Consider the following 24,120-nt stretch of genomic DNA (forward strand, 5'->3'; position numbering starts at 1 on the left):
TATGCTTATCAGTGGAGCATGCCTTTGCCGATTTCACAGAAAAGGATCAAGAACCTCTTCACTCCTTTATGCTGACTGCCAATCTATAATGCTTAGATTAAACCAGACTGTGCGCTCCACTTTTATATTTAAATTGACAAAAAAACGCAGCCTACATGTCTCCATATTGCTGAGCACTGGCTGACATGGCGTTATGTGCACTGTTTAACCCTGAACTGCAGAGTGATCAAAGAGCAGCCAGTGATGCTTACATTTATCTTTTAGGAATTTATGCTGAATGCTAATCTTCCAAGTCCTTGTGTGAGAGGTGAAACTCAGATAAATTAAATTATAGAGAACACTGATGAAAGTAAATTGACTTGATTAACTTTCTTTTCAATTAAATCAAGTTTTATCTTGTTTTTAAAACTTGGGTAATTTGATGAAATAAAAACTTAAGTTGATAAAGGCAGAATTTAATAAAAACAGCCTTCATTAATCTTTTCATCACAAGTCCACAGTTTTATCATTGTTTCATCGTATCATTCATTTGCATTACATTTACACTAATCACTGTTTTTTTGTCTTCAGGTAGCATCCCTGTTCTAAAGCGACTAATGGTTGATAGTGTGACCACTGACTGGCTATTCATTCAGTTTTAACAGCTACAGGACATAAAGGAGTAATAAGAGAAGCCAATGTTAACCAACTTTGGACTAAGAGGAGAGTCCATCAAGTTACTGAGAGGCTTTACTTAATGGCTGTTATTCACATATGTGCCAGTGCAAACAATTAATACTCACACCACTGGCAAAAGTTGAAGTATATTGTATGTCACTACAGAGCTGTGATGAACAATGTAATGAAATCAAGCTAGTTTTTACCAAAACATGCTTCATCTTTATCAAATCAAGTTACAGTGTAAAGAACAAGCAGCTGAATTCAGTCAGTTCTTCCATCACCTTTATTTTTGTAAATTTCCTGTTAAAGTTACCTATTGAATCATACCTTCATAAAGCTGTTATTTTTTATCATGTACTGTAATTTGTGTGACTTCAACTGCTAATAGTTAAAAAGCACTTTCAGATGTGAGATGTGACAGGTGTCAGGCTGTTTGCAGTACGACTGTCAGCTTTGATTGCTCCAGAGTCGATGAGTTCCTTAAATGGGAGTGTATTGTTTGATGTCTGCTTTTACGGCAATCACACCCATAACACCGCTTGACTTTATATTTTGCATTTCATACTGCAGCAGAGTGTCATGCCATGCACGCTACACTCTGGTCCTGTTTTACAGCACTACATGATACTCAGGTTATAAAGCAAGCTTCTTCTTTTTTTCTTTTGTTTTAGAGCCTGCTATTATTTTAACGGCATTGGAAGGCAAATCTGTGGTTCTTGAACATTTGAGCCACCATTCTACCCATTGCATGACACACGCTTTTCTAAAAGCCCTTATATTTTGAGGAAGGTCTTATCTTAAAGACTGCCAACATTGTTATTGAGCAAAGACGGATTTTAGTGCAGCGGAAAATATGCAAAAATATAATCCCTCAAATTTAAAACAGTGTTTTGGATGGGAGGGGCAGAAAGTGTGTATGGGAGCGAGAGCATATCCTCACAAGCAAACATTTTCTGGAGCAGGCAAAGTGAAAGTTACATTTGCTGAGACAAGCATAGCAGCACTTATAGAACATATACCACAGTTAGCTTGAGGCTTTCAAGATGGGGGTTAACTTGTTGTGCTAGGTGTGTGTGTGTGTGTGTGTTTGTTTGGAAAGCTTTTGAGCAGAGGCAAAGGCTTTGTTGAGAACATTATGAATGCTCTGGCATTGCCTTCTGTCATTATTGAAAAGGTTAACTGTAAGTACTTGCACAGCTGTTTGCATATATAGTGAGGGGTGGGAACATTTTAATTGGCCCACAAGTTTCTCAGTTGTATGTTAACAAATGACTGTACTCACTATGACAAGGTGAAATCCTGTGTACATGTTACATAAAATGATAGAGATCGGGCATAGTAACGAATATTAGGGCACAAAAATGAGAGTTGGCAGAGAAGCCTCGCGGACCAACAGGAAACGAGGTCAACCAGCCAGAGGGTCGGACAGAAGAAACCCATAATGTGAGCCACCCAGACAGACACATAGATAGACTCATTGATCAATTTTCCCACAAGGTATGAGGAAATTAAGTGGGATAAAAAGAGGGATGAGAGCAGAGGTAGGTAGGTGGGGAGATCCGTGGCAGGCTGCCATACTCCTTCAATCATGGAGAGGGACACAGAGACAGGGAGTGACAGGGAGAGAAACAGGGGCACAGTGCAGCAGTTACAGAGTCAAAACAAAACTGTGACTGTCTGATGCCAAGGACAGTGCACAGACATCTCAGCATCAGCTTGAACACTGGTTTACCTGGACATCACTCAGTCATACTGACAGATCCTTCCTCCAGCAGCTGGGGCCTTTCTCTCTGTGTCACACTCAGCATCTGACACTGTGACACACGCCACAACTGTGGATTCTCATGAAGACAGCGAAGTTGAAAACACACCCAACTAGATGGGACAGTGGTTGTCACAAAAGCGGTGGTGGGGGAGGATGTGTGTGTATGTGTGTGTGTGTGTGGCTGTCTGTCTGTTTTTGTGTATGTGTTGTTAAGGGCAGGAACACTGCAGTGGTTTACTGGGACTACACATAAGTGTGTGTGTGTTTGTGTGTGTTTGTGTGTGTGTGTGTGTGTGTGTGTGTGTGTGTGTGTGTGTGTGTGTGTGTAACAGTGTGTGACCTATCATGGTGTGTTCTCACGGGGAGAGGAGACAGGCACAGGCTTCAGTGCCACAGTGAGAAGCAGAATGTCATTTTGATTCACTCTGAATGAGACTGATCCTGAGGGTTTTCACAGGAACACACACGCACACACATGCACACACACGCACATGCAGGCACTAAGGAGGGGAGCTCTGTCGAAAAGCCTCATTGTAAATTACAGAGATCTCATTCAGTCATGAGTCATCCTGTTCTTAACAAGCACATGCACACACACACACACGCGCGCGCGCGCGCATGCAGGCAAACACACACACACACACACACACACACACACACACACACACACAGTTGTTGATTTTGTGCATCCATTTAATGGAGTCAGTCCTACATTTTCCATGGATTACATAAATGCACCCCCCCAACCACCCACCACGCACACACACACGCCAACACACCCACACCCACACACACACACACACACACACACACACACATACACACACACACACACACGTACTACTTTTACTATTTTCCAGGAGAGAAAAGAATTCTACCAAAATAGATTTTGGTTGTTAAATTATTTACACGAATAGGAAGCCAAATTTTTGTCTTGCAGTCGGCTTGTGATGGTCTCGTCTTCCGGCTCAGTCTATGTGGAGCAGTCATCATTACATGAGAAATGGATAGAGGCTGAGATTGAAAGGACTAAAAGATCAAAAGTCCAAACTTAATCGACTATCAGCCAGAACAGTACAGTCAGTCTTGTTTCTACTGTATGTCTGTTGGATTGGAACTAATAATGTTTATGTCATTTTACACCATGCGTTATGCTGTGCTTTTGTGGATGTTTTTATTGTCTAGTTTTACATTATGGCTATATCTTATCATAATATTTTGTACGTTTTTAGCAAGACATCTCAGGTACTGTACAAAAATGTCACATTCACTTTCGTTTGTCATGAAGCTCTCATTAGTCAGTTGGATTATTAGCCACCACATATATATGCCAATTACACTATGTCTGGCTTGCCAAGGAATATCGGGCATATCAGCCTGATGAGCGTAGAAATGAAAGGAAGGAAAACAGGCAAAATTGGGGTGCACAGGTTAAATATTTAGCACATTATATTAAATCTGTTTTAAGACTGCTCCTTTAAAATGTTTATATGTTGCACTCAGCGGGGAATACAGAGTTTTCATAGGGACAAAATAAATAAGAAATGCACTCAGGTAATAAATTGTTTTTTTGCACCGGAGCCCTCCATTTTTACATTTTAATGATTAGAATAATTTGTTTTTTCTGAGGATGTTTTCCTACTGATTGTGTGGAAAATAAGGTCAAACCTGGGCTCCCCTAGCTCCCTGCCTTTTTACTACTTGAATGCATCACAGAGGCAGATAAGTAGACAAAAAGAGAATCAGCGACACAAAGTGAAGATCCTTAAATGTTTTGTTGAGAGAGCTTGATAAAGTTGGAGAGCCCCAAATAGAAAAAAAAAAAGGATGAAAGAGGAGGCCAAGTGTCTGACCAAATCTGCATTGACGCAAAGGGACAGGCATAAAAAAATAGGTAGAGATGTAGAGAGTAGGGAGAAGGAGAAGATTTAAAGAGAGAGAGGAGGCCCCGTCCGCATCCTAAGAAGATTAGACAAACAGGAGCGAGGGAAGAGGCAGAGACAAAAAGATGGAAGCTGATTTTAAAGGTAAATATCCCGCAGGAAAGCTTTAAAAGAACAATCAAATTAAATGCTGAAGCTAACAGCACGCCTCCATTCCTTTCTCCTCAAAGCATCCTTGGTGTCAGACTCGGTTAGCGTCCTCCCAACATGATTAGGGAGTGACATGACCAGCCATCAGCTAGCGCTCTGGAATCAGCTGTGCGTGAGTCAGCCGCCTGCTGCTTCATCCCCCTGCGGAGGGAAAGGTTTGGGGTCAGTATGACAAAGAAACTGAACTCAAACAAGTGCTGATTCACTTCACCTGTCAGCGCAGATGCTGCTAATACTGTTTTGTTTTGTTGTCTTTGATGGGTTGAAGGTGTGGAGTCCAGAGGGGTTTGAGGAGGTGGTGTTTTGCATGTAATGAAGTAGCGTGCAGGAAGTTGTGTGTTTCCACTCGAGCTGCTGCGCAAAGGTGCTGAGCTACGAAGCTGATCGCCGAGAAAGTTCAAAACATGCACTGTTCACCGGCATAGCGTCTGTCCTTTCTCTCCTGTCTTGTGTTTGTTTATAGCTAAGTCCCTAACACGCTTTCCTCCACACCATGCATGTGTGTTTATTCATTTTCTCTCTTTTCTTCTTTCTCTCAGACTGTCTGTGTCACTCCTCTCTCTGTGAGTTCATACCATGCCTCTGTTCTTGGCTCTTGCTTTGCTAAAACACAACCTCAGGGCAGGTTCTCTAGTTGCACCACGGGAGTTCTACACACACACACACACACACAGACATACATAAGCACACACACACATGCACATCGGTTTACACAAACACACACACACACACACACACACACAGGCCTGATTGATTTTTCATTGCCTGTTGAGGCATAATGTGTCCCAAAGTGTTAGCGTTTGTTTTTGCTGGGAGGGCAAAACTGTCCATCGTTTGCTCTGTCGCAACTGGGAATGAATGAAAAGCTGAGATAGAAGGAAAAGGGAGGAGAGGTGACACCTGGGAAATTGAAATGGTATTGAGGAGGAAGAGTTGCAGAAAAGAAAAAAGCACTAACCCAAAGGGGCCAAGGCCCTTATTTCATAGAAGGGGGTTGTGGTTAGATAAGGAAACTAAGAGGAGAAGGCAGAGGCTTAATAAAACTTTTTTTTCGCACTCATCATTGTGATATTATTTCTCCCCATTTCACTGCGTTACCCCCAGAGAGCAGTGCTAAAGCGATAGCAGACGCAGCGGAGAGCAGGAAGGAGAGACATACAGATTAATGGAGAGTATGATGTCTCTGTGTGTGGGTGTGTGGATGTGTGCAGGAGAGAGACAGTGAAAAAATGAATAACAAAGATGTTTGCGACCACATAATCCCTGGATGAAAGGAAATTTTGTGTGTGTGTGGGTGTGGGTGTGGGGTTGTGTGTGTGCACGCACGTATGTGTGTGTATTGCACAGACATCGACAGTTAAGATTTTCATAAAAGTGCACTTAAGATTTCTTCAGAAAATCCTTGAGCTGCACAAAATAACTTTAGTTTTCATTTTGTCCTTATGAATTCAGTTGAGTTCGAAATGAAATGTGTTTGGCAGGTTCAGCAAGAGGTCACCCACTGAAAAAGAATGTCACACAACTGACAGTGAACTCTCTCTGAAATATTATTATTATATCATTTCAGTGGGAAAGTCCTTTAATATTTGACAATTGCTAATAAAAAGTATTTCATCTCATTTTTATTTTGAAAGGAATTTAGAAAAAAAATATTCATGCATGCCACTTAAAGGTTCTATACATTCATACATCCAGAAAAACCTTGTTATCAATGACACTGCTAAGGGAACCACAGTCAGGGCCCTGTTGCTCGTGTGTGCTCGCACTCCGTGGGCAGGCACGAGCGAGCATCCTGGGCATCAGCCAAAACAGTGACGTGATGGTCAGACTGGCAAAGAAACTCAGCCCTGTGTGGCGCTTGGATAGTGCCAATATAAAGATTACCAGGAGAAAAAGGAGGAGCAGTCAGGCCATTTGGAGTTTTGACTATATCTGAGTCTCCAGCACTGGCACAGCGCTAAAATGAAGTGTGGAGATAGGCCCGCCTATACAAGACTATAATTTCACTGACTGACTGACTTGTTTCTTTGAAAATAGGATTTATAAAGTGTAATATCGTTATCAGCTGATGGTAACCTGAGTTTTCCACCAACGTTGGTCACGTTCCTGTTTGGCCAGATGAGTTTTACTAGATAAAACTTTTTTTTTTTTTTTTTGTGCTCAGAGCCAGTTGATTGTTGAAGTAAGTGGATTCTGTTTCTGACCTGATGTTAATTAGTGTTGCATACTATTAGCGCTGTAGTGGCGCATTCTTGGGATCTTCCCGTGTCCCTGACATAGAAATCAGTCCACTGGCTGTTACAGGAAACAGAGAAAGCCGGGGAAGGTTTCATTGTTTAAGTTACATTACAATCATTCACACCTTTACATATAGTACCTTTAAACTATTTGTATTTTTAAGCAAAAATATCACAATCCTCTTCAATAGTGTCCTTTTTCCACTGATGGGATACCAGTCTTTTTTTTTTATTGAACAAAGTGAAATCAAAAAATGCTGAACGTCTTAAGGATTTTGCACGTTTCAAACTTTATGTTTGTTGTAAAACCTTCTTCTGTTCTTTTTTAATTTAATTCTAATCTTTTAGGATGAACAGGTTTTTTAAATCAAACATTGTTAAATATGCGTGTTAAACAAAGGCTTAAGCTTTCATTGCCACTGTTTCGAATTTGTTAATATTTTTCTATGGTGCTGTACCTTTCATCATTTCAAATAAATATGAAAAAGTTTTCCTGTCTCTTGGCAGCTTTTGCATCTCTGAGCTGAGCCTGGTTTTGTGACTCATATGGTCATGTAGCAGAAACATGTTGAATGGAATAAACTAATTCTAATCTTCATTTTCATTGATAAATTGCTCACTGGCAATGTTGAAGCTGTGTGACCTCTTAGCTCGCATGATGTGTACCTGCAGCTATGAATGAGTCAGTTACTTGTATGCATCGACTGATATTTGTGATGTGAATCTGTCTCTTTCAATACTTATTCATAGTTTGGTTCTGAGCCAAATATTCACAGTATTTTGAACATAGTGATGATAGTACACACTGTATTTCCAATGCAGTCTGAGATAGACATTATGTTTTTTCCATTTTAAAATTCAGAATTGCTGCAAAAAATCCTGAGGTTGTGTTGAAACAAACCTGTCCTAAAGGTTAAAAAAATCTTCTAATATAGGCTATCCCTAAAACACTCACATTGCATATTAAAATGTCTAAAATAATTGGTAGCCTAATGATTGATAATTGACAATTATTGTAAGATTAAAACAACGATGATAGAGAAGTACTGATTAATGAACATGTGTTTTAAATTCATTATGGGGTTCACAGTGGGAACATTGTTCTGAAAATTAACACTTCATCTCCACCTGTTTGAAATCACGGCTGTATTGGAGCCGTTAAACCATCTTTCAAGTTAATTAATTCGGTACTGGGACATTATATTCATGCTAGCAGCGCTGTATCCTGTTAACACCGTCAACGCACCACCCACCCGCGATATGCGGGCGTTAAAACGAACGCACCCCCAGCTCTGAAGCTAATAGACAATTAACTCTGAGTGTAGCTGTCTCCACGAGGCCCTGGTTAGTACCAGAGTTTAGAGGACATAAATGACACTGTGAAACATTCTGCGTGCAATTATAATCTGTCCAGTAAATATAAAGACCGCGAGGTAAATAGCTTTTTATCTGAGAGTGAGTTTAAAGGTATTTTACAGTGTAGTCCGTCCACTTTAGCCGCATCTTTACTGTAAAGTTAGCTTGAATGTAAACCAGTACCCCGACGACACTACGACAGGCAGCTGTTCGTAAACAACTGTTATAAGTAACACAGTTCAAGTTTAAGTACTGCGTCATGCACCGTCACGTTTTAAAATATGGCTTTTCATATTTCCAGAGTGAAAGGATGGTGAAACAGAAGACAAGTGAAGCTGAGGGAGAAACGCAGGTGATAGGAGCGGTGACAGAAACATCTCCACTCCTCAATTGATTCAAGATTTATAGAAGATAAAGGAGGAAAAGAGACAGAAACTGATTCAGTGCCGACACAGGAGCCAGGTGATGGAGAGACTTGTTGAGACTGAAGAGTTTAATTAAAGTAATTAAAAAGAAATATTGAAACCTGCCCTGGAGTGACCGTCAGATCCTCTATTTAAATGGTTGTATACATAATTTCAAAACGCTACAGTAAAATTGACATAAGTACATAAAATTAGATTTCCTCTCTATAAATTCAATTGCTTTTGGTTAACAGTCAGTTTTGATTCAGTATTATTCCAAAAATTGATAATAGTATAAGCCGAACAGATTGTGTTTGATTAAAACCAGGCACGTCCATCAGCCCATTTGTCCAGCCCTCAGTTAAGGTAGTGTGTGCCCAGCCTTTTTTTTTTTTTTTTTGTACCACTGCATCCCTGTTTGAAACATATACAGTATGTGTATGGCTATGTATTTCTCCTCAGCTGAATTGCTCCTTAACCTCAATCCTGTTTATACGTGGTTCGAGAGGATTAGCATCATGGTGATCCTGCTCAACTGTGTGACACTGGGCATGTACCAGCCCTGTGAGAACATCGACTGTACCTCGGACCGCTGCCAGATACTGCAGGTAAGGCAACCCAGTGTGTGTGTGCGTGTGTGTGTACAGCAACAACATGTCAGTGTGCTGATGAAGCGATAGGACAAAACGATCAATTATTTGACACAAACTCAGCACGGCTCACCACTCTTCTTGTCACTGCTCCTCAAACTGTGATGCAGGTACACTACAGCTAGAATATTTCCCTCCTGGAAGGTTTATATTTTCTCCTGCTCTCTGAATGCGGAATTGGGACTTAGTTTGTTTTAATATAGTCTTGTGCAGCCACATGTGATTTTCCCACTTCATGATGAGAATACACTTGACAAGTGCCAGCAGTTGAAAACCGTGGTCGTGGATGGCCACCGATGCTACAGCCAAAAAAGCTTCACCCACAGGCTTTTATTCTAATTTTGCTGCAATTTGTTATTTAAATCGCTGTCTTGGCTATTTCTTCATGACGTGTTAGATCTGTGTAGGAATGCCAAAACTGGTTTACCATTTCATTGTTCCTTTACCACATCTCTCCCCAGACACTTACCTCTATACTGTATCTGCACAGCTGGCCCCATGACACTACTCTAATGTGATTATTCTCTAAATTATCAAGGCTTTCACATAACAGGAAACAGTGCAGCTCATTCTCAAGGTGACTTGTCATGAAGCAAAGTCTTTGTAGATCTATGTTTTCATCTGCTTGTTTTATCATTACTTGTGGATTTGATTGATCCTGTAACAGGTCATCAGTGATAAAAGGTGTTAGTAACAAGTTGAGCTCTCTTCTTATAATTTATACCTTTTATGTTAGAGTAGATATTATTGTGTTGTATTTTTTTTGCCAAATTGCTAATGTTTTCCTTTTGTTTCTGTTTGTAAGCCGTGTTGGGCTGATGTGGGTTATGTGTTGCTGACTGGGTGATTTGCCAACTGGCTGAGGACGCGGTGTGTACCTCTGGGATTGTAATTGCTTTTCATTGAAGTAAATTTGGCAGGCTCCATTCCAGGTGTGACAAGAACGACCTAATTCTGCCTCACATGCTTTTTGTTGGCAATTTTTAATGTCCACTGACATTGAAAATCCGTCTGCGGTTACCTGCATGAGAAGTTTCTTTGGCCAGTTTTTCTCATGTGCTGTTGCTATGTAGACTGATTGTACTGCCATATCTCACTTTCCTACAGCACATTAGGACGGATTATAATATCAAATAAAGCCCCTCAGAGCAAACTATGATAAGTTTATTTATCTCAGATTTTCTCTTTATTGTGCAGATGTTTCAAATATGCATTCACTACTGTTTTAAAACTGTGCAACATTGTCTTTCTGCCTCACTGTCTACCTCATCCGACCTTCCTTTCCAGCACCATCTTCCTGCTCCCTATGTTCCCATTCTCCAGTCCTACACACTCGCTCTCTCTCCCTTCCTCCACCCTTTGTCTCTCTAACAAGCACATTGTCTCCCCAGGTAGTGTGAGGGGTCCTGTTCTGGTGGTTGCTAATGGTAACAGGAGGGATTTTGCTGACAGGGCTTAGATAGTTAGAGTGGCCCTCACATGCCTCTCTGGCCCTCTTTGAAATACAGTATCCCCGCCTCACTTCCTGGAGGAAAGAGACGGAGTAATAGCCGCAAACAATGTATACATCACCAAAGAATCAGTTCAGATGGCTGTTAAGGAACCTTGCAGGAGTTCAATTGGGATTTAGAGCCCTGGACCTCAGGGATTGAAAGCCTCAGTTAGGGTAAGGGGGCAGGGGACTTGGGTCCATGTGGTATACCATGATGTGCTACACCTTCGTCAATAATTTAAAATACAATCAAACTTATACTTACAGCCAGAAGCTGCGGTTCAGGATGGAAATTGTACCTAAGGAAGTGGAGGTCCTCTCTAGTTGGCCCCGATTTAACTCCTGTCTGTATTTGCATACTCATTTCTCGCAAATGGAAAGTTGTTATTCTACCTGAAGTCGAATCGGGTGGGACAGGACTTATTATACCTTTTTAAATCAGGACCTGTTCAAGCTTCTTAATCGAGCTTCATATTTTCAGAAAACTCACTGACACTTTGTAGAAAGACTGTGTCAAATATGCCTTTTCCTGTCCTATTTGTCTTTCAGTGTGAAATGAACATTTGTCCTCATGGTGCCTTTTGGTTTGATACACTGAATAATCTCGTCAGTCACTCATTCCACAGGTAGAGGAAGAGACACATGCATTATTTTATTTTAAACGGTACCATTACATTCCTGATGACCTACTTACCACGTCCTCTCCTCCTGCCAAATAAGCGGCACAGTGACAGCATATGAAGTAGTTTCCACCCGGCTCCTATTTCAAATCATGAAAGGGCCCATCACAAGACAGCCTCAACCTCTTTACAAATCATGTTGACGATGAAACCTGATAGGCTGACTGAAGAGCAAGCTGGCGGTGGTGACAAATAACAATGATGAATTCATTCCCCTTTCACTCAGCGCAGAGCGCAACAGGAATCCGACTGGTGCAGCCAATGTCGGATTACATGTGAAGCGTGCAGCCTGCATTATTTATCAAAACATCATTTAAACAGCATGTGAGACTGATCTTCTCATCGTTTCCCATTGCCTGCTGCCAGCTCTGTATGCGGGCTGTGTGTGAGTTGATGCTTGTGTTAGGTTTTGCGCGTGTGTGTCTGTGTGAGAGAGGGAGCAGGGATGGAGCACACATGTCTGCTTCTAATGCATTACAACACAGAGTCATGCCCACATCTATACACACACACTAACAAGAGCAAAAACACAAAGCACAGTTTTATACATTTACAGTCTTTACACACACACACACACACACACACACACACACACACCCACACACACACACACACACACACACACAAGTGCACAGATTTGGCCTCTGCTGCTAGAGATTTGATCCCTATAAATAACAAACAGTATGGACCACCCATCTCTTGACTCTTGCCATTTCTGTCCTGAAAAACAATAAGTGCTACTTCCACAAAATTTCACACTCCATTGATCTCATTGAATGTGGTCTATAAATGAAAACAGTATCCTATAATTGTTCATCAGTGCTCTTCTCCAGTTGACGTTTATTGCTCCTGGTCGCCCAAATGCACCACATATCAGTGTTTTCTAGCCTGCTGTGGGTTACTGTTGAGTCTCTAGTTTGACATTTAACTTTAGCTTGAAACCCTTAAAAAAGGTAATAACCTTAAAACACTTGTGGAGAATGTTTTTCCCATTGCAGCATATGATTTATTGAGTGCACAAACTCTATTCTCAGTGCCTACTTACTGTATTTTACCAGCCTAGAGCGGCGTTCAGCTGGAGAGTCCTTGTGATCTTTGAAAATCTTATTTTTATCTGTGAATTGGGTTGGTTGAACCTGTCTGTTATATTTCAATACATTAGCATGTTTGCCTTATATTTTATTGTTGCCTTGAGACTTTAACCAGGCTTAAACTTCCACCACATCTATAGATGTTTGAAAACTAATTTAGATGGGTGAACATTCTTGCATTTAAGGTCATTTTTCATATTTGTTCCACAAATCGACGATTTATAAAGCTTTGAGATTTAACAGTATACAGTATATAGTACTGTGTGCACTGCTGGTTGGGGATGGATGCCAGTTTTGGAGCAAACAAAAATCCTTGTCATCATCAAAAAGCCAAATTATGACCAATTACTTATTAACAGCAGCAATGGCTTCATTTAAATTTCCAGGCCTTGGAAATCTCTGTGTCAAGAGGTAGCAGATTGAGTTATAAGTTGTAGGAATATGTAACAAGGCAGCAAACACAGTCATACAGCCTAGGGCAAAGCACTGGGAAAGAGTTTTGTTCCGAAAATACAATGGGAGGTTTAGCTAGTGATCTGAACATAATAACGCAAGCAGGACATGGCAGAGATTTGGGCTTATATGTCTCTCTCTCCATTTATCTCTCACTGTCTCGTCTCTCTCCATCTTTTGTTTTCTCTGAGGTTTGACCTGGATCTCTCTTACTTTCTTTTCTCCTGTTCACGTCTTACTTCCCCTCTGATTCAAGTAAAGCATTGTGGGTTGGTTCACATGGAGCACCATGTATGTTGTGTGGCGTTAAATTAGCAAAGTAACATGTACGCAGTGAACACTGTGTTGTTTTAAAGCTACTCATATCACAGTGTTCACAGCAAACCTGACGAGTCGGGATCAGTCTGGTGTTGAGTGTTAGCTTGCCACATTTAAAAAGTTGAAAACTTGCCTTTGAAATATGGAAAATAGGTCATGGATTGTTTTGAGGTGTAGATACACGTTTTTATAATACATTCATGGTCAGAATCAAAAAGTAGCTTCAGACTCCAGACACGTGTTCTTCAGGCCACGTGTGCCATTTTGTTTTGCTGTTTCTCATTGTGTACTGTGGTGCCTTCAAATAAAATATTTGAAGGCACCACAGTAACAACGAAAGAGTGTTTCTTTTTTTTTTTTTATCAAGGCAACTTGTCCTCATCAGAGATGACAAGTGCTATTCGTTCACAAAGGAACTGAGTTGGAAGTAAAATGAAAATGGAGAGCTCTGACAACATCTTTAGCCTACTAATTTCATGAACATGCGAGATAGAGCAGACGTCTGGCTCAAGTCTTTCAAGCAGAATATATCAAATGCATTTTCTACCTTCTTTAACTCACTTTCTTCCAACTTCACCTCTCTCTGTCTTCCTGTAGGCCTTTGATGCATTCATCTACATCTTCTTTGCATTGGAGATGGTGGTAAAGATGGTGGCTCTTGGGATCTTTGGCCGACGCTGTTACCTGGGAGACACCTGGAACAGGCTGGACTTCTTCATCGTCATGGCTGGGTAAGCAACTTTTATCAGTGTCAGCATTAATCATACATCTGGTTGACAAGTTTTTATGTCACGTGGTTTAGGGAAGATTCTTTAAATCCAAGCATAAAATAACTCAACATCTTTATGTTGTCATAAACATCAAGACAATGACAATAAATGAAATTAAAGTTCATGACTGAATTAGTTCACTTTTACTTAAAATCTGAATTCTGTAATATAATGTCTATATTGAGGGATTAGTAATTATGAAACTTGTCTATAATGACAAGATTTTGTTTCCCTGGTCTGATTGTAGCAATCTGACACTCTTCTGCTTGCAGTATATCTATAACTATTTGTGCATTGGTTTTTCTCAGCTCTAAGAAGATTAATAACACTGTCAAGTGCTGTTAAGTGCGGCATGATTTTCATTCATTACAGACATTTTAACATTTTCTTTTGGCGAGTCTGGGTCGTGCTGATGATGCAGGTTGACAGGTCACCAAAACTGTCTAATGTATGAGTAACCTGTCAGTCCATGTGACTTGTTTACAACATGTTTCATGTTTGTAGTAGATGAGTGTGAACACTAAACAGACTAGAGGTAAAACGCTGGGGGAAGTTAACTACAGATGTGAATAACACATTGTCATTCACTTCCATTCTTCATCCACTAATGTGTATGTCAGTAAAGTTCATATAGTACAAATCCTTTGCTGGCCTTTGCTGTTCATACGGTTGTTTATTAAATAAAAGTAATTCAGGAAGCTACGTTACGATAATTGTGAATCTTTGCCAAAATTATAAATTTGCTCAATAAATACTTAGAGGTGACTTTTGCATATTTTGCTAAAGTGAAACTGCTTTTCCAAAACTGGGTGTCTGTGCCTGTGTGGCCTTTGTGCAAAGGTCAAACCTTGAAGATGTGAAGATGAAAATATGCTTTAATTTTTAGAGTCCCTTCGCACTAGTAAACAGCAGAATATTGCTGAACACTCAAATCCAGGGAGTAGATGGCACAAATGCTGGTTTGGGGCTTTGGATTTGCACTTATGATATGATTGGAAGTAGGTAGGCATACAGGGGAAAAAAAGAAACAAATGAAGGAACAAAAGACGTAAACAGGGAATTCAAAAGCGAGTTTGTTTTTGAGACACCCACTACTTAAAACATTTGTCCCAACACATGCCCACAAAAGCTTACACATCTACGGGTCATATGTTTTGTTGCGTAAGTTGATCTTGTTCCTGCAAAGTGTCCGTCACATGTGCTGTTACTGTGGAAAACACATACACACACACACACACACAAACACACACTAGATGGATGCATGTGCATAAAACAAAAGCAAACACACCTGCTTGAACACCTGCTGCGAACAAAGTGAAATGAGAGGCTCAGACGTGGGTGATAAAGTGTGTGCGTGCGTGCGTGCGTGCATGCGAGCAAGAGAGATGGATAGGGAGAGTGGCTGGCATAATAGCAGACAAGAAAGGTAGAGCAACAGACTTACCAGAGTCAGTGGTGGGACATTTGTCTTCATTTGAGCTGAAGCAGTTTATACCCTGTGGGTGCTCATAGTTTGTGTGTGTGAGTGTGTTTGTTGCACAGAGTAACACAGAGATTACAGTCTGTCAGCTTATGCATTTAGAGTTTGTTTAATCTGTGTATGTGTGCGTCTGTGTTTGTATATGCATTTGTGTGAACGCCTCGGTCTTCGTTTTCCTCCCTGCAGCATCCATTAGATTAGCGTCGAGGCTAATTGCCGAGGGCAGTGCCAGCCTTGCCGGGCCAAATCACAGCCGACAGTCTGCTATAAGTTCCATGTCTCTTACCCATGGGCACCACCTTGCTCTCTCACCCTCCTCCTCCCTCCCTCTCTATTTCTTTCTTTTTTCACATGCTCGAATGAACAGGCTGTGAAGGGGGCTTCATTCCTCTGCTCCATAACCCTGCCACACATAAAGTGCCTCCTGGAGTCTGTTTTACTTTATATGCTGTATATTTTAGCCTAATTCAGTGGAACTGAGGCTTATCTTCCTTGCCTTTCTGGTATCTGCAGCAGTAACTGAAAAAAGGCAGTATGTCCCCTTGTGTGTGTCCACTGTGCCTCTTGATCGAGGGATGAAGCATGACCCTTTCATTACAGAAAGCCATTCCTGGCTTTCATATTTATTGTAACGTACGCCTAAGATAAGTTGAAAAATGTACCAGGTCAAAAAAAAAATGATAAAAGACTTAAAAGAATAAAAGACTGAGAAAGACTGACGTTTGTATATATCTAGCATAATAAGGAGTTGTATCTCGACTCAACCTGGTTGACACACTGTATATGCAAAGAAAGAGCTGATTAAAGTTTGTGGACCTGCCCTTCTAGTCTTTAGTAGCTTAGCTGTAATACATAATTAAATGGGACTGAACAAGACAGCACTCGACTCTGGTTCGTGAGTTTCCACAGATCCTCACGGTTGAGCATGTTTCTTTCTTCTTCTTTTTTTTAACTAAACGATAAGACTGATGTTTTTTAGGTAAATGATGTAGAAAACTTAATTCATGACACAGAACTTTAATGTAAACTTTTTTTGAATACACATTTTTAATTTGACAGTTAAGTCACGAGAAATTTTACATTCAAGACTCTCAAGGTGCCTTTGAACTCTTCTCACTAGGTCCACCCTGGGTTTCCCCTTTAGCTTTGAATTTCATATTGATATAAACACACACACACACACACACACACACACACACACACACACACACACACACACACAAACACACACACACACCAGTCACATGAAAGCATGAATGAGATGAAGGTGTCACAAGCAAAAAGGGAATGTGAAAAATAGAGAACAATCATAAAAAGGATGCTTGCGGCAGTCCACTAATTACCCTCCCAAACACAGCGTCCTGATTGATGTGTACAGGAAGAGTCACTTGTATAGAGCACACACATGCATACGCACAGTGCGTGCACAGACACTCACAAAGACACACATGTCGGAAGACCCACACACATATGCAGGCACATCTGTGGTCTTGTGTTCTCTCTTTCACTTGATTCGCTGCTGTGTCTGTCCTCCTGATGCAAATGAAACAGTACCTGTGCTGTATCCGTAACTGTTAATGCTTTTGTAGGTGTTCTCTATCAAACAGCTTATCACTCACCCTCAAACCTAATCAAGCAACATCAAAAAACAAATCAAGTTTGTGCCCTTAAGCTCACTAAGAGGGAAACATGTATATTTTAATTGTTTTTAATTAAACCTAGCACAGATGCTATTATGTTTGAGACTCTGAGTCTGTAATAACACCACTATGCCCTGCCGGAAAAAAGCCTGGCCCCAAAACAGCTGTTATGCTCTTTTCTATACTGTGACATTTTCATCAAGCTGCCGTGTGGCATTTCTGCACTTTCGACTACACTGGGAATAGAGAATTGGTCTGCGACAGGCCTATACATCCTCGCCAAGATGCACTCTTTCAAGTGTGCGACTCCTGAGCTTTACAGTAAGAAAAATAGAATTGGGCTGTTTCCACAAATCGGAGAGGAGCAAGCATTTCACCTAAAAGAGCGATCTAGCACCCTCACGTGCCTACAAATGTATCATGGTTTTAAATATTTCACTACTCTATGAATAAATTGTTAGTGGTTAGAGCATGACAGCTGTACAGCAGTTCAAACCCTTGTTAGAACAAGTAATCCCACTCAAGTGTGAGCCGGGCGCTACTCTGTTGATGACTTTGTGCTGTGGTGAAGGGCAAATGGAGAGAGCTTCCCCTGTGGGATCAATAAAGTATCATATTATTGTAAATAGTGATTCATAAGCCTATCTGTGTGAGAGACTGTGAACTTGGCTTGTTTTGTCAAAGCCAGTGGCGGTGCTCTGGGTGTTATTAGCTTGTGGTGCTGCTGATGCGGTGATGTCGGTGTCGTGCTGTCCCGACACTGTTGTAGCCCAGGGCACATCAATTTTGTGCACAGACTTAACACAAACTTAACTGCTATTACATAATGTAGACCATTTGCACACATAAACATGCACACAGTAGCATTTATGCTCTCATTTATTACACATATACTGTAATGCTCATTCACTCACTTGAACTTTCTCTGTGTCGACGATCACAGTCATGCGCCGTAAGCGTGGCACATTCAAACATACACACACTGCTTTCATACACACACACACACACACAGACACGCACGGCAAAACGTGGCCATTCTCCTGTGAAAGTGGTTTGGGTTTGGGGGCACAAACAGCTTAGCCATGCTGTGGAAATGACTTGCTAACAGATGCCAGGCTCTGACTGAGCCACAACATCCTGGAGGCAACACTTAGAATAGAATGAATCCCTCTTTTTTTCCCCTCTCTCTTTCTCTTCCTCGCCTCTTTTTCATGTTATTCTTCACTTTTGATGCTTTGTCACTTTATCCCCCCACCACTTTACACCCTGTGCAGTGCGTTTTCTGTACTGTTGAGGCTCACACAGCTCCGGGAGGGGACAGGTGAGACGAGATCAAAAAATGACCACTGCTGTTGAATCATGAGCAGGGGTCTCTCGTCCAGCTGGAGCCCTGGTAATCCTTTTTTTGTTATATTTTGAACAGGTAGCGCACCCAGCTTACTACAGAAAGGTTAAATTGTGTTTTCTTTCTCTCTGCTTTTCTCCTTCTCTCCTTCTCTCTCTGTCTGTTTGCCCAGGATGGTAGAGTACTCACTGGACCTGCAGAATATTAACCTGTCGGCCATTCGGACGGTTCGGGTCCTCCGGCCTCTCAAAGCCATCAACAGAGTGCCAAGTGAGAACATTTAAAATTTTCATGTGTGTGTCTGTTAGTGCAAATCACATTTGTAAGTATTCTCTCATGTGACTACGTAGACTATTTTTTATCTGTTTGTGCTTGTCGTTTTTTTTTTTTGTGCCTATGTGCTTCTGTCAGTCCACATAATGCATCTACATGAAAATTCATGTAGATGTATTACATTGCTGGCTTTTTTGTGCATCCGCATGCCACCTGTTCCCCATGGGGATCATTAAACATTCATCTTATGCTTAATCACACAGCCCATTCAGGCCCTGAGTCACAGCTTTATCAGATTTACAAACCATCCATTAATGCTGCTTCACTGATCAGTCCGTGACCATAACCCCATCCCTTTCATCTAAAACTCAGTTCTTGGCCAAACTTTTTAACTTTTATTGATTTCTTTTGTCCGGCTGCCCGATCAGGCAGCTTTTAATCATTGTAAGCACCAATTAGCCTGCCAGAGCTAGGTTCAGTCTGGTCTTGTTTCCTGGTTTTAGCGCTTAGTGGTTAGCCAAGCATTAGCAGCTAATGCTAATGACGTTTCAGATATGTAGTTTGTTTTGTTAATGAATTTGGTCAAAAGTATGTGCTTTGTGATTGTGAAAAAGGTGAACCTTTTTATCTTTGTCTTAGATGTACTTTAAGTGACAAATAACACATTCTTTGTCCTTTTCGCATTAAAGTGGATAAACAAGACAGTAGGATTCTGTCCTTATCAAATGACCCACAGTTCCTCCCTCCTGCAGAAAATCTTGGATAAACAAAGCACGTAAACGTAGAAACTTTCCCTGAGTATCTGAAACTGAGAGAGACTGTCTCTTCCACTTTTAAATAACCATGAAATGAGTCTGCAGCAGATGGAGCTGATTTCATAAAAGCCCTGTTGCCTGATTCACTTTGGACCTTGGGGACAGATACCATAGGAGAAAGAAACTTACTAGTGACTTTGTACAGTAAATTTCAAGTTTTTTAAAGATATAAGGGTATCATACTTTGGATTGTCGATAGATATCTTTGTGTCTGCATGTGAGATACATGATCTGTTGATCAGGTGACTGCAGGTGTGTACTATTACAACACTTTTCTGTCCACAAGCTTAGCTTCATTTGCGTTATCTCTACAAGCCAACATGTAAAACGTTTCTATATCATCATTTCACCTTATTATGCTACCTTTTTTAGCTCATATATCCCCTCGTTTGTTTCCCTGCTTTCACTACCTCCCTCGAAAACCCCTCTCTGTTTTTTTTATACAGATTACTGAGAACAGAAACTTCCACTGTCTAAATCTAAAATGATAGCTTTTCCTCTACCTTGAGCAACTTCTGCTCACCAACTGAGTGTCCAATCATGGAAGAGTCTTCATATTAAGTGTAATTACCTGAAAAAAGTATCCTGCCTCAATTGCTTTCAATTTTCCACACATTTTGGACAAGGACAAGTTACGTTTCAGGTGAAGCCATCATCAAGGAATCCACTCAGCCCAATATTTCAGTCAGTCACAGCAGCAGCACTCAGAAAATACGGATGTTAACTGCATTACTCTTCAAGTAGTGTGATTAGAAGATATTGTGTGCAGCAGAGTGTGTATGTGTTTCAGGGACAAGTGCACAGATTGTAAACAAATCTGCTTCTCTGGAGGTGATTATGCATCACAGTGCGAGTCTCCAGATACATGGGTTTCTTATATATGCATTTCATATGCATGCATATACATATATATATGCAAGATGTGTGCGCATGAGCCTACTCTTAGTTCCTCTTTTTTATATTTGTTCATACTGTAGTTGTGTGTGTGTGTGTGTGTGTGTGTGTGTGTGTGTGTGTGTAATTTGTGCATATTGCTGTTGTTTATGTTGTTATCAGTCAGCTGCATGTAATTACTGTATGGTGGCCTGATTATGTCCCCTATCCGTGACCCCGTTAGAGGTGAGGAAGCATGGGGAGAAAGCTATTAGTTCCTTGTTTTGTTGGATCGCCACGATACACAGGGAGCACAAGCACATCCTGACCCCTCACACATCTCAATTTGTTACCCTCTGACAAAATGGCAGATAATACCCCTATGCTATGTGTGTTTGTGTGTGTGTGTGCTGCTGTGTTTGACTTTTTGATGAAATTGGTGTGAGACACAGGAAATGCTAGACAGAATAAGGGTGGGAAAGACGAATAAACACTATAGAAACGAGAAAAAGGAGAGAAGAAAAGACGAGAGGACTCTGCTGGTCTTTGGTGAATAGCACAGGCAGGTAGCTGTAAATGTGTTTCCACTGTGGCGCAAGGGGAGGCATCCATCTTTATCTGGGACCAGCAGGAGCTGGCAAACTGGTATAGTCACCAGGAGGGGAGAAAGATGGAGGCAGGTAGAGAAGGAGAGAGAGAAGGAAAAAGAAAGATGCAAAGAAGAAAAAGATGAGAAAAAGACTGTGTGATACCATATTGTTTCTTTTCTCTGTAGTTTGTGTCATTTCTTTGTCTGTGAATATTTTCTTTCTTTCTTTCTTTCTTTCTTTCTTTCTTTCTTTTTTGGCACTCCCTATTTTTCTGTACACCCTCGGGCCCTGTCTCATCCTCGTTCTACCCCCGTCTCTCCCTCCATCCATCTCCCTCTCTTCACCCAATTAGGCCTAATGGAACGGTGGCCTAATGACAAGAACCCTGGGGAACAAACACATTTAGACTCGCCTCCAGTCGCCACCGGAGACGCATATTCACCAGCAAACGCGACTGCTTCCCATTTAATATCAGTTGACAAGACGGATTAGCCAGAGGGAGAAGTGTGCACACTCACCTCAGGAAAAAGTCTTTCCTCTGCTGTCTTGAGATAAAAGTTCCATAAACCAAATTTAAATTTTATTGTTTTTTTTGGTTTTTTTACTTTTTAATCCAAGAAAGATAAGATCCACACATTCATGTTCTAGTAATTTGTCATTCACAGTCTGTTTCTCTACAAAGATCTTTGCCTAATTCAGGACTGAACTTCAAGTCTATAAAAAACATAATAAAAAAAGTTTGGCAAAAGGTGCCAACTACACTTGGAGCACAAACAACAAGTAAACTATTCACCATCAGTTAGTTCCACACATGCAGAGACACACTGCATGAATAAATGGATCTCTAAACATGGGCACAAACTCTCAAAAGGGACTAATAGCATCGATCACCACTTAGGACATAGGAGAATTTTCTTTTATGCGGTTTAATATTTTTGTTTTTTACTGCCAGCAAATATTATCTACATGTGGGAACATCATCCTCATTGCTCTCTCCCTCTTACTCTCTTCCTCTCCTGTCTCTGTCAGCCTCTCTCTTGTCATTCAGTCTGTTGGCAGTTTAGATGCACTGTTGTGCTTATGACACATTAACCTACTGGTGAGTTGTCATTCACAGATCCCAGTGTGGCACTGCAAAACACAAATGCAAACACGTCTGACGAGTAGAGTAGAGACACACACACACACACACACACACACACACAGTCACACTTGTAGTAAAACACACACACCTCTCTCTCAGGTGTACAGGGTTGCTGTGATCTCATCAGTGGGTCTCACCTCTCTCTCTGGTTAGTCCAATCAGCTGTCATTATGTTCCGCTAATCACCATCTCAATATGTCATCACTGTGGGACAGACCCAGCCGCAGGGGATGAGGTCATCATTATTCGACAGGGGACACGCTTGTGTTTCTGCAATTAGGTTTCATCTAATCATAAATGGGACCTCATGTAGCCCAATTATGCTTCTGTGTTCATGGGGTGGACGGTAGTTAGTATATGTGTTACTGCGCATGTGATTGTTTTTATGATATTCTACCTTTTTTAAAGCCCTTGATCTGTTTGGGAGCAGTTCTTGTACAACATGCCTAATTTATTATTGCCTTATGATGTGTGTGTCTTACATACAGCCTCCTCTGAAGAAGCTGTTAACTTCCACTGCTTAACCACTTTGTCTGTATGTACAGTATGTGTGTGCAGTTCTGTGTGTGTGTTTTGTTTTTTTTTCCACTTCTTTGTTTAGCTGTCAAAAGCAAAATTCAGTAGTAGTAGTTCAACTGTTGTGGATGCTACACATAGATGCCCAAAAATGGAGGGAATACTTTTAAACAATTCTGTCTTCTGGAAATGATGTACAATTATTATTAAATTGCAACAACAAATACCTTCGAAAGGACAATTTATACCATTCAGATCACATTTTTTAAGCAATATAATGAGGAAACATTATGATAAACACATCTGCAAAGTTGCAAAACTTTCATATTAAACATATCTGCGAAATGTTCACTGACAACATAATCTATAGTTATGGTTCGGCCACTCAGAAGTTGGCTGAGTTGAGGGAACAACGTAGGTTTTGGTTAAACATTGAAAAACTGACTGAAACTACAGGATGTGTTTACTTTTTTTATTATTTAACCAAAAACACATTATTTCCGTGACCTTAACCAATGTTAGAAGCCTAAACCTAAGGTTGCAATCCATGGTGTGGAAGGCCTGCATTTTACAGGCTTACAATCCACCCAGATTACGTCCCTATGATTATTTAGCAGTAGAAAAAAAATGTAATGAACATAATCCATTCCCTTCAAAATTTATTTCACAAAGTAATTTATTAGTGCATAAGTGTCATTTCTAGGAGACAGGGATACTTTGAATGCATTAGTAGGGTGCTACTACATTCAGTAGTAGTATTCATAAGGTAAAATTTATGACCACGAGCAACCACTGATGAAGCAATCTATATGCAAATAGTAAATCCCCTTTTTTTTTTTAGTGTAAACCCATGATAATGTATTACTGATTGATTGACCTGCTGAAATACACAGGTATGCGAATTCTGGTGAACCTGCTACTAGACACTCTACCCATGCTGGGCAATGTGCTGCTGCTCTGCTTCTTCGTCTTCTTCATCTTCGGCATCATCGGCGTGCAGCTGTGGGCGGGGCTACTGAGGAACCGCTGCTATCCTGAGGAGAACTTCACCCTGTAAGTTATAAACACAGAAAAAAATGAAGTTGATGGGCCACAAATTGAAAGTTGTAGCCCTGCCTTGATAATTTCTTCTCCATTTCATCATGTCATACTTGTGAGATACCCATATTATACTACTAAATCTATCATCTGTTGTACCTGTTCGTGAAATAAACCATTTCCATCTGTCCCTCAAGCTATAAAGCAGAAACAGAACAGGCTTCTTTTTTTTCCCAGTTTGAATGTGGGTAGATTGCAGCTGCATGCCTCCATATTCATGACCCCACATGACAGCATCACCTACTGTGTCAGTGTGTGTGAGTGACATTCACCAGTGTACAGGGTTTGATTTCATGACATTCTCCCAGTTTCTTCTTTTATGCTGGCATCAGCTTGCTAGAAAGACACAAGGCCCTGATATGTGTGTGTTGTGATAT

The 24,120-nt window shown here is 40.8% G+C and overlaps 1 protein-coding gene across 1 annotated transcript in view; it reads left to right on the forward strand.

Moving 5' to 3' along the window:
* The first annotated feature begins 8,927 nt into the window (after nt 1–8,927).
* Nucleotides 8,928–24,120, forward strand: part of LOC111646743 (voltage-dependent T-type calcium channel subunit alpha-1I-like) — a 71,584-nt gene continuing 56,391 nt past the window's right edge. The window contains exons 1-4 of the mRNA XM_087171088.1: nt 8,928–9,123; nt 13,797–13,930; nt 18,607–18,704; nt 23,539–23,698. Coding sequence (XP_087027214.1) covers nt 8,950–9,123; nt 13,797–13,930; nt 18,607–18,704; nt 23,539–23,698 — 566 coding nt within the window. The 5' untranslated portion in view covers nt 8,928–8,949. The remainder of the gene's footprint in view (nt 9,124–13,796; nt 13,931–18,606; nt 18,705–23,538; nt 23,699–24,120) is intronic.

This window comes from Seriola lalandi, unplaced genomic scaffold (genome assembly GCF_002814215.2).
Source record: "Seriola lalandi dorsalis isolate HSWRI2012SDOR001 ecotype SW California unplaced genomic scaffold, Sedor1 jcf7180002054975, whole genome shotgun sequence".
NCBI classification, from domain to species: Eukaryota; Metazoa; Chordata; class Actinopteri; order Carangiformes; family Carangidae; genus Seriola; species Seriola lalandi.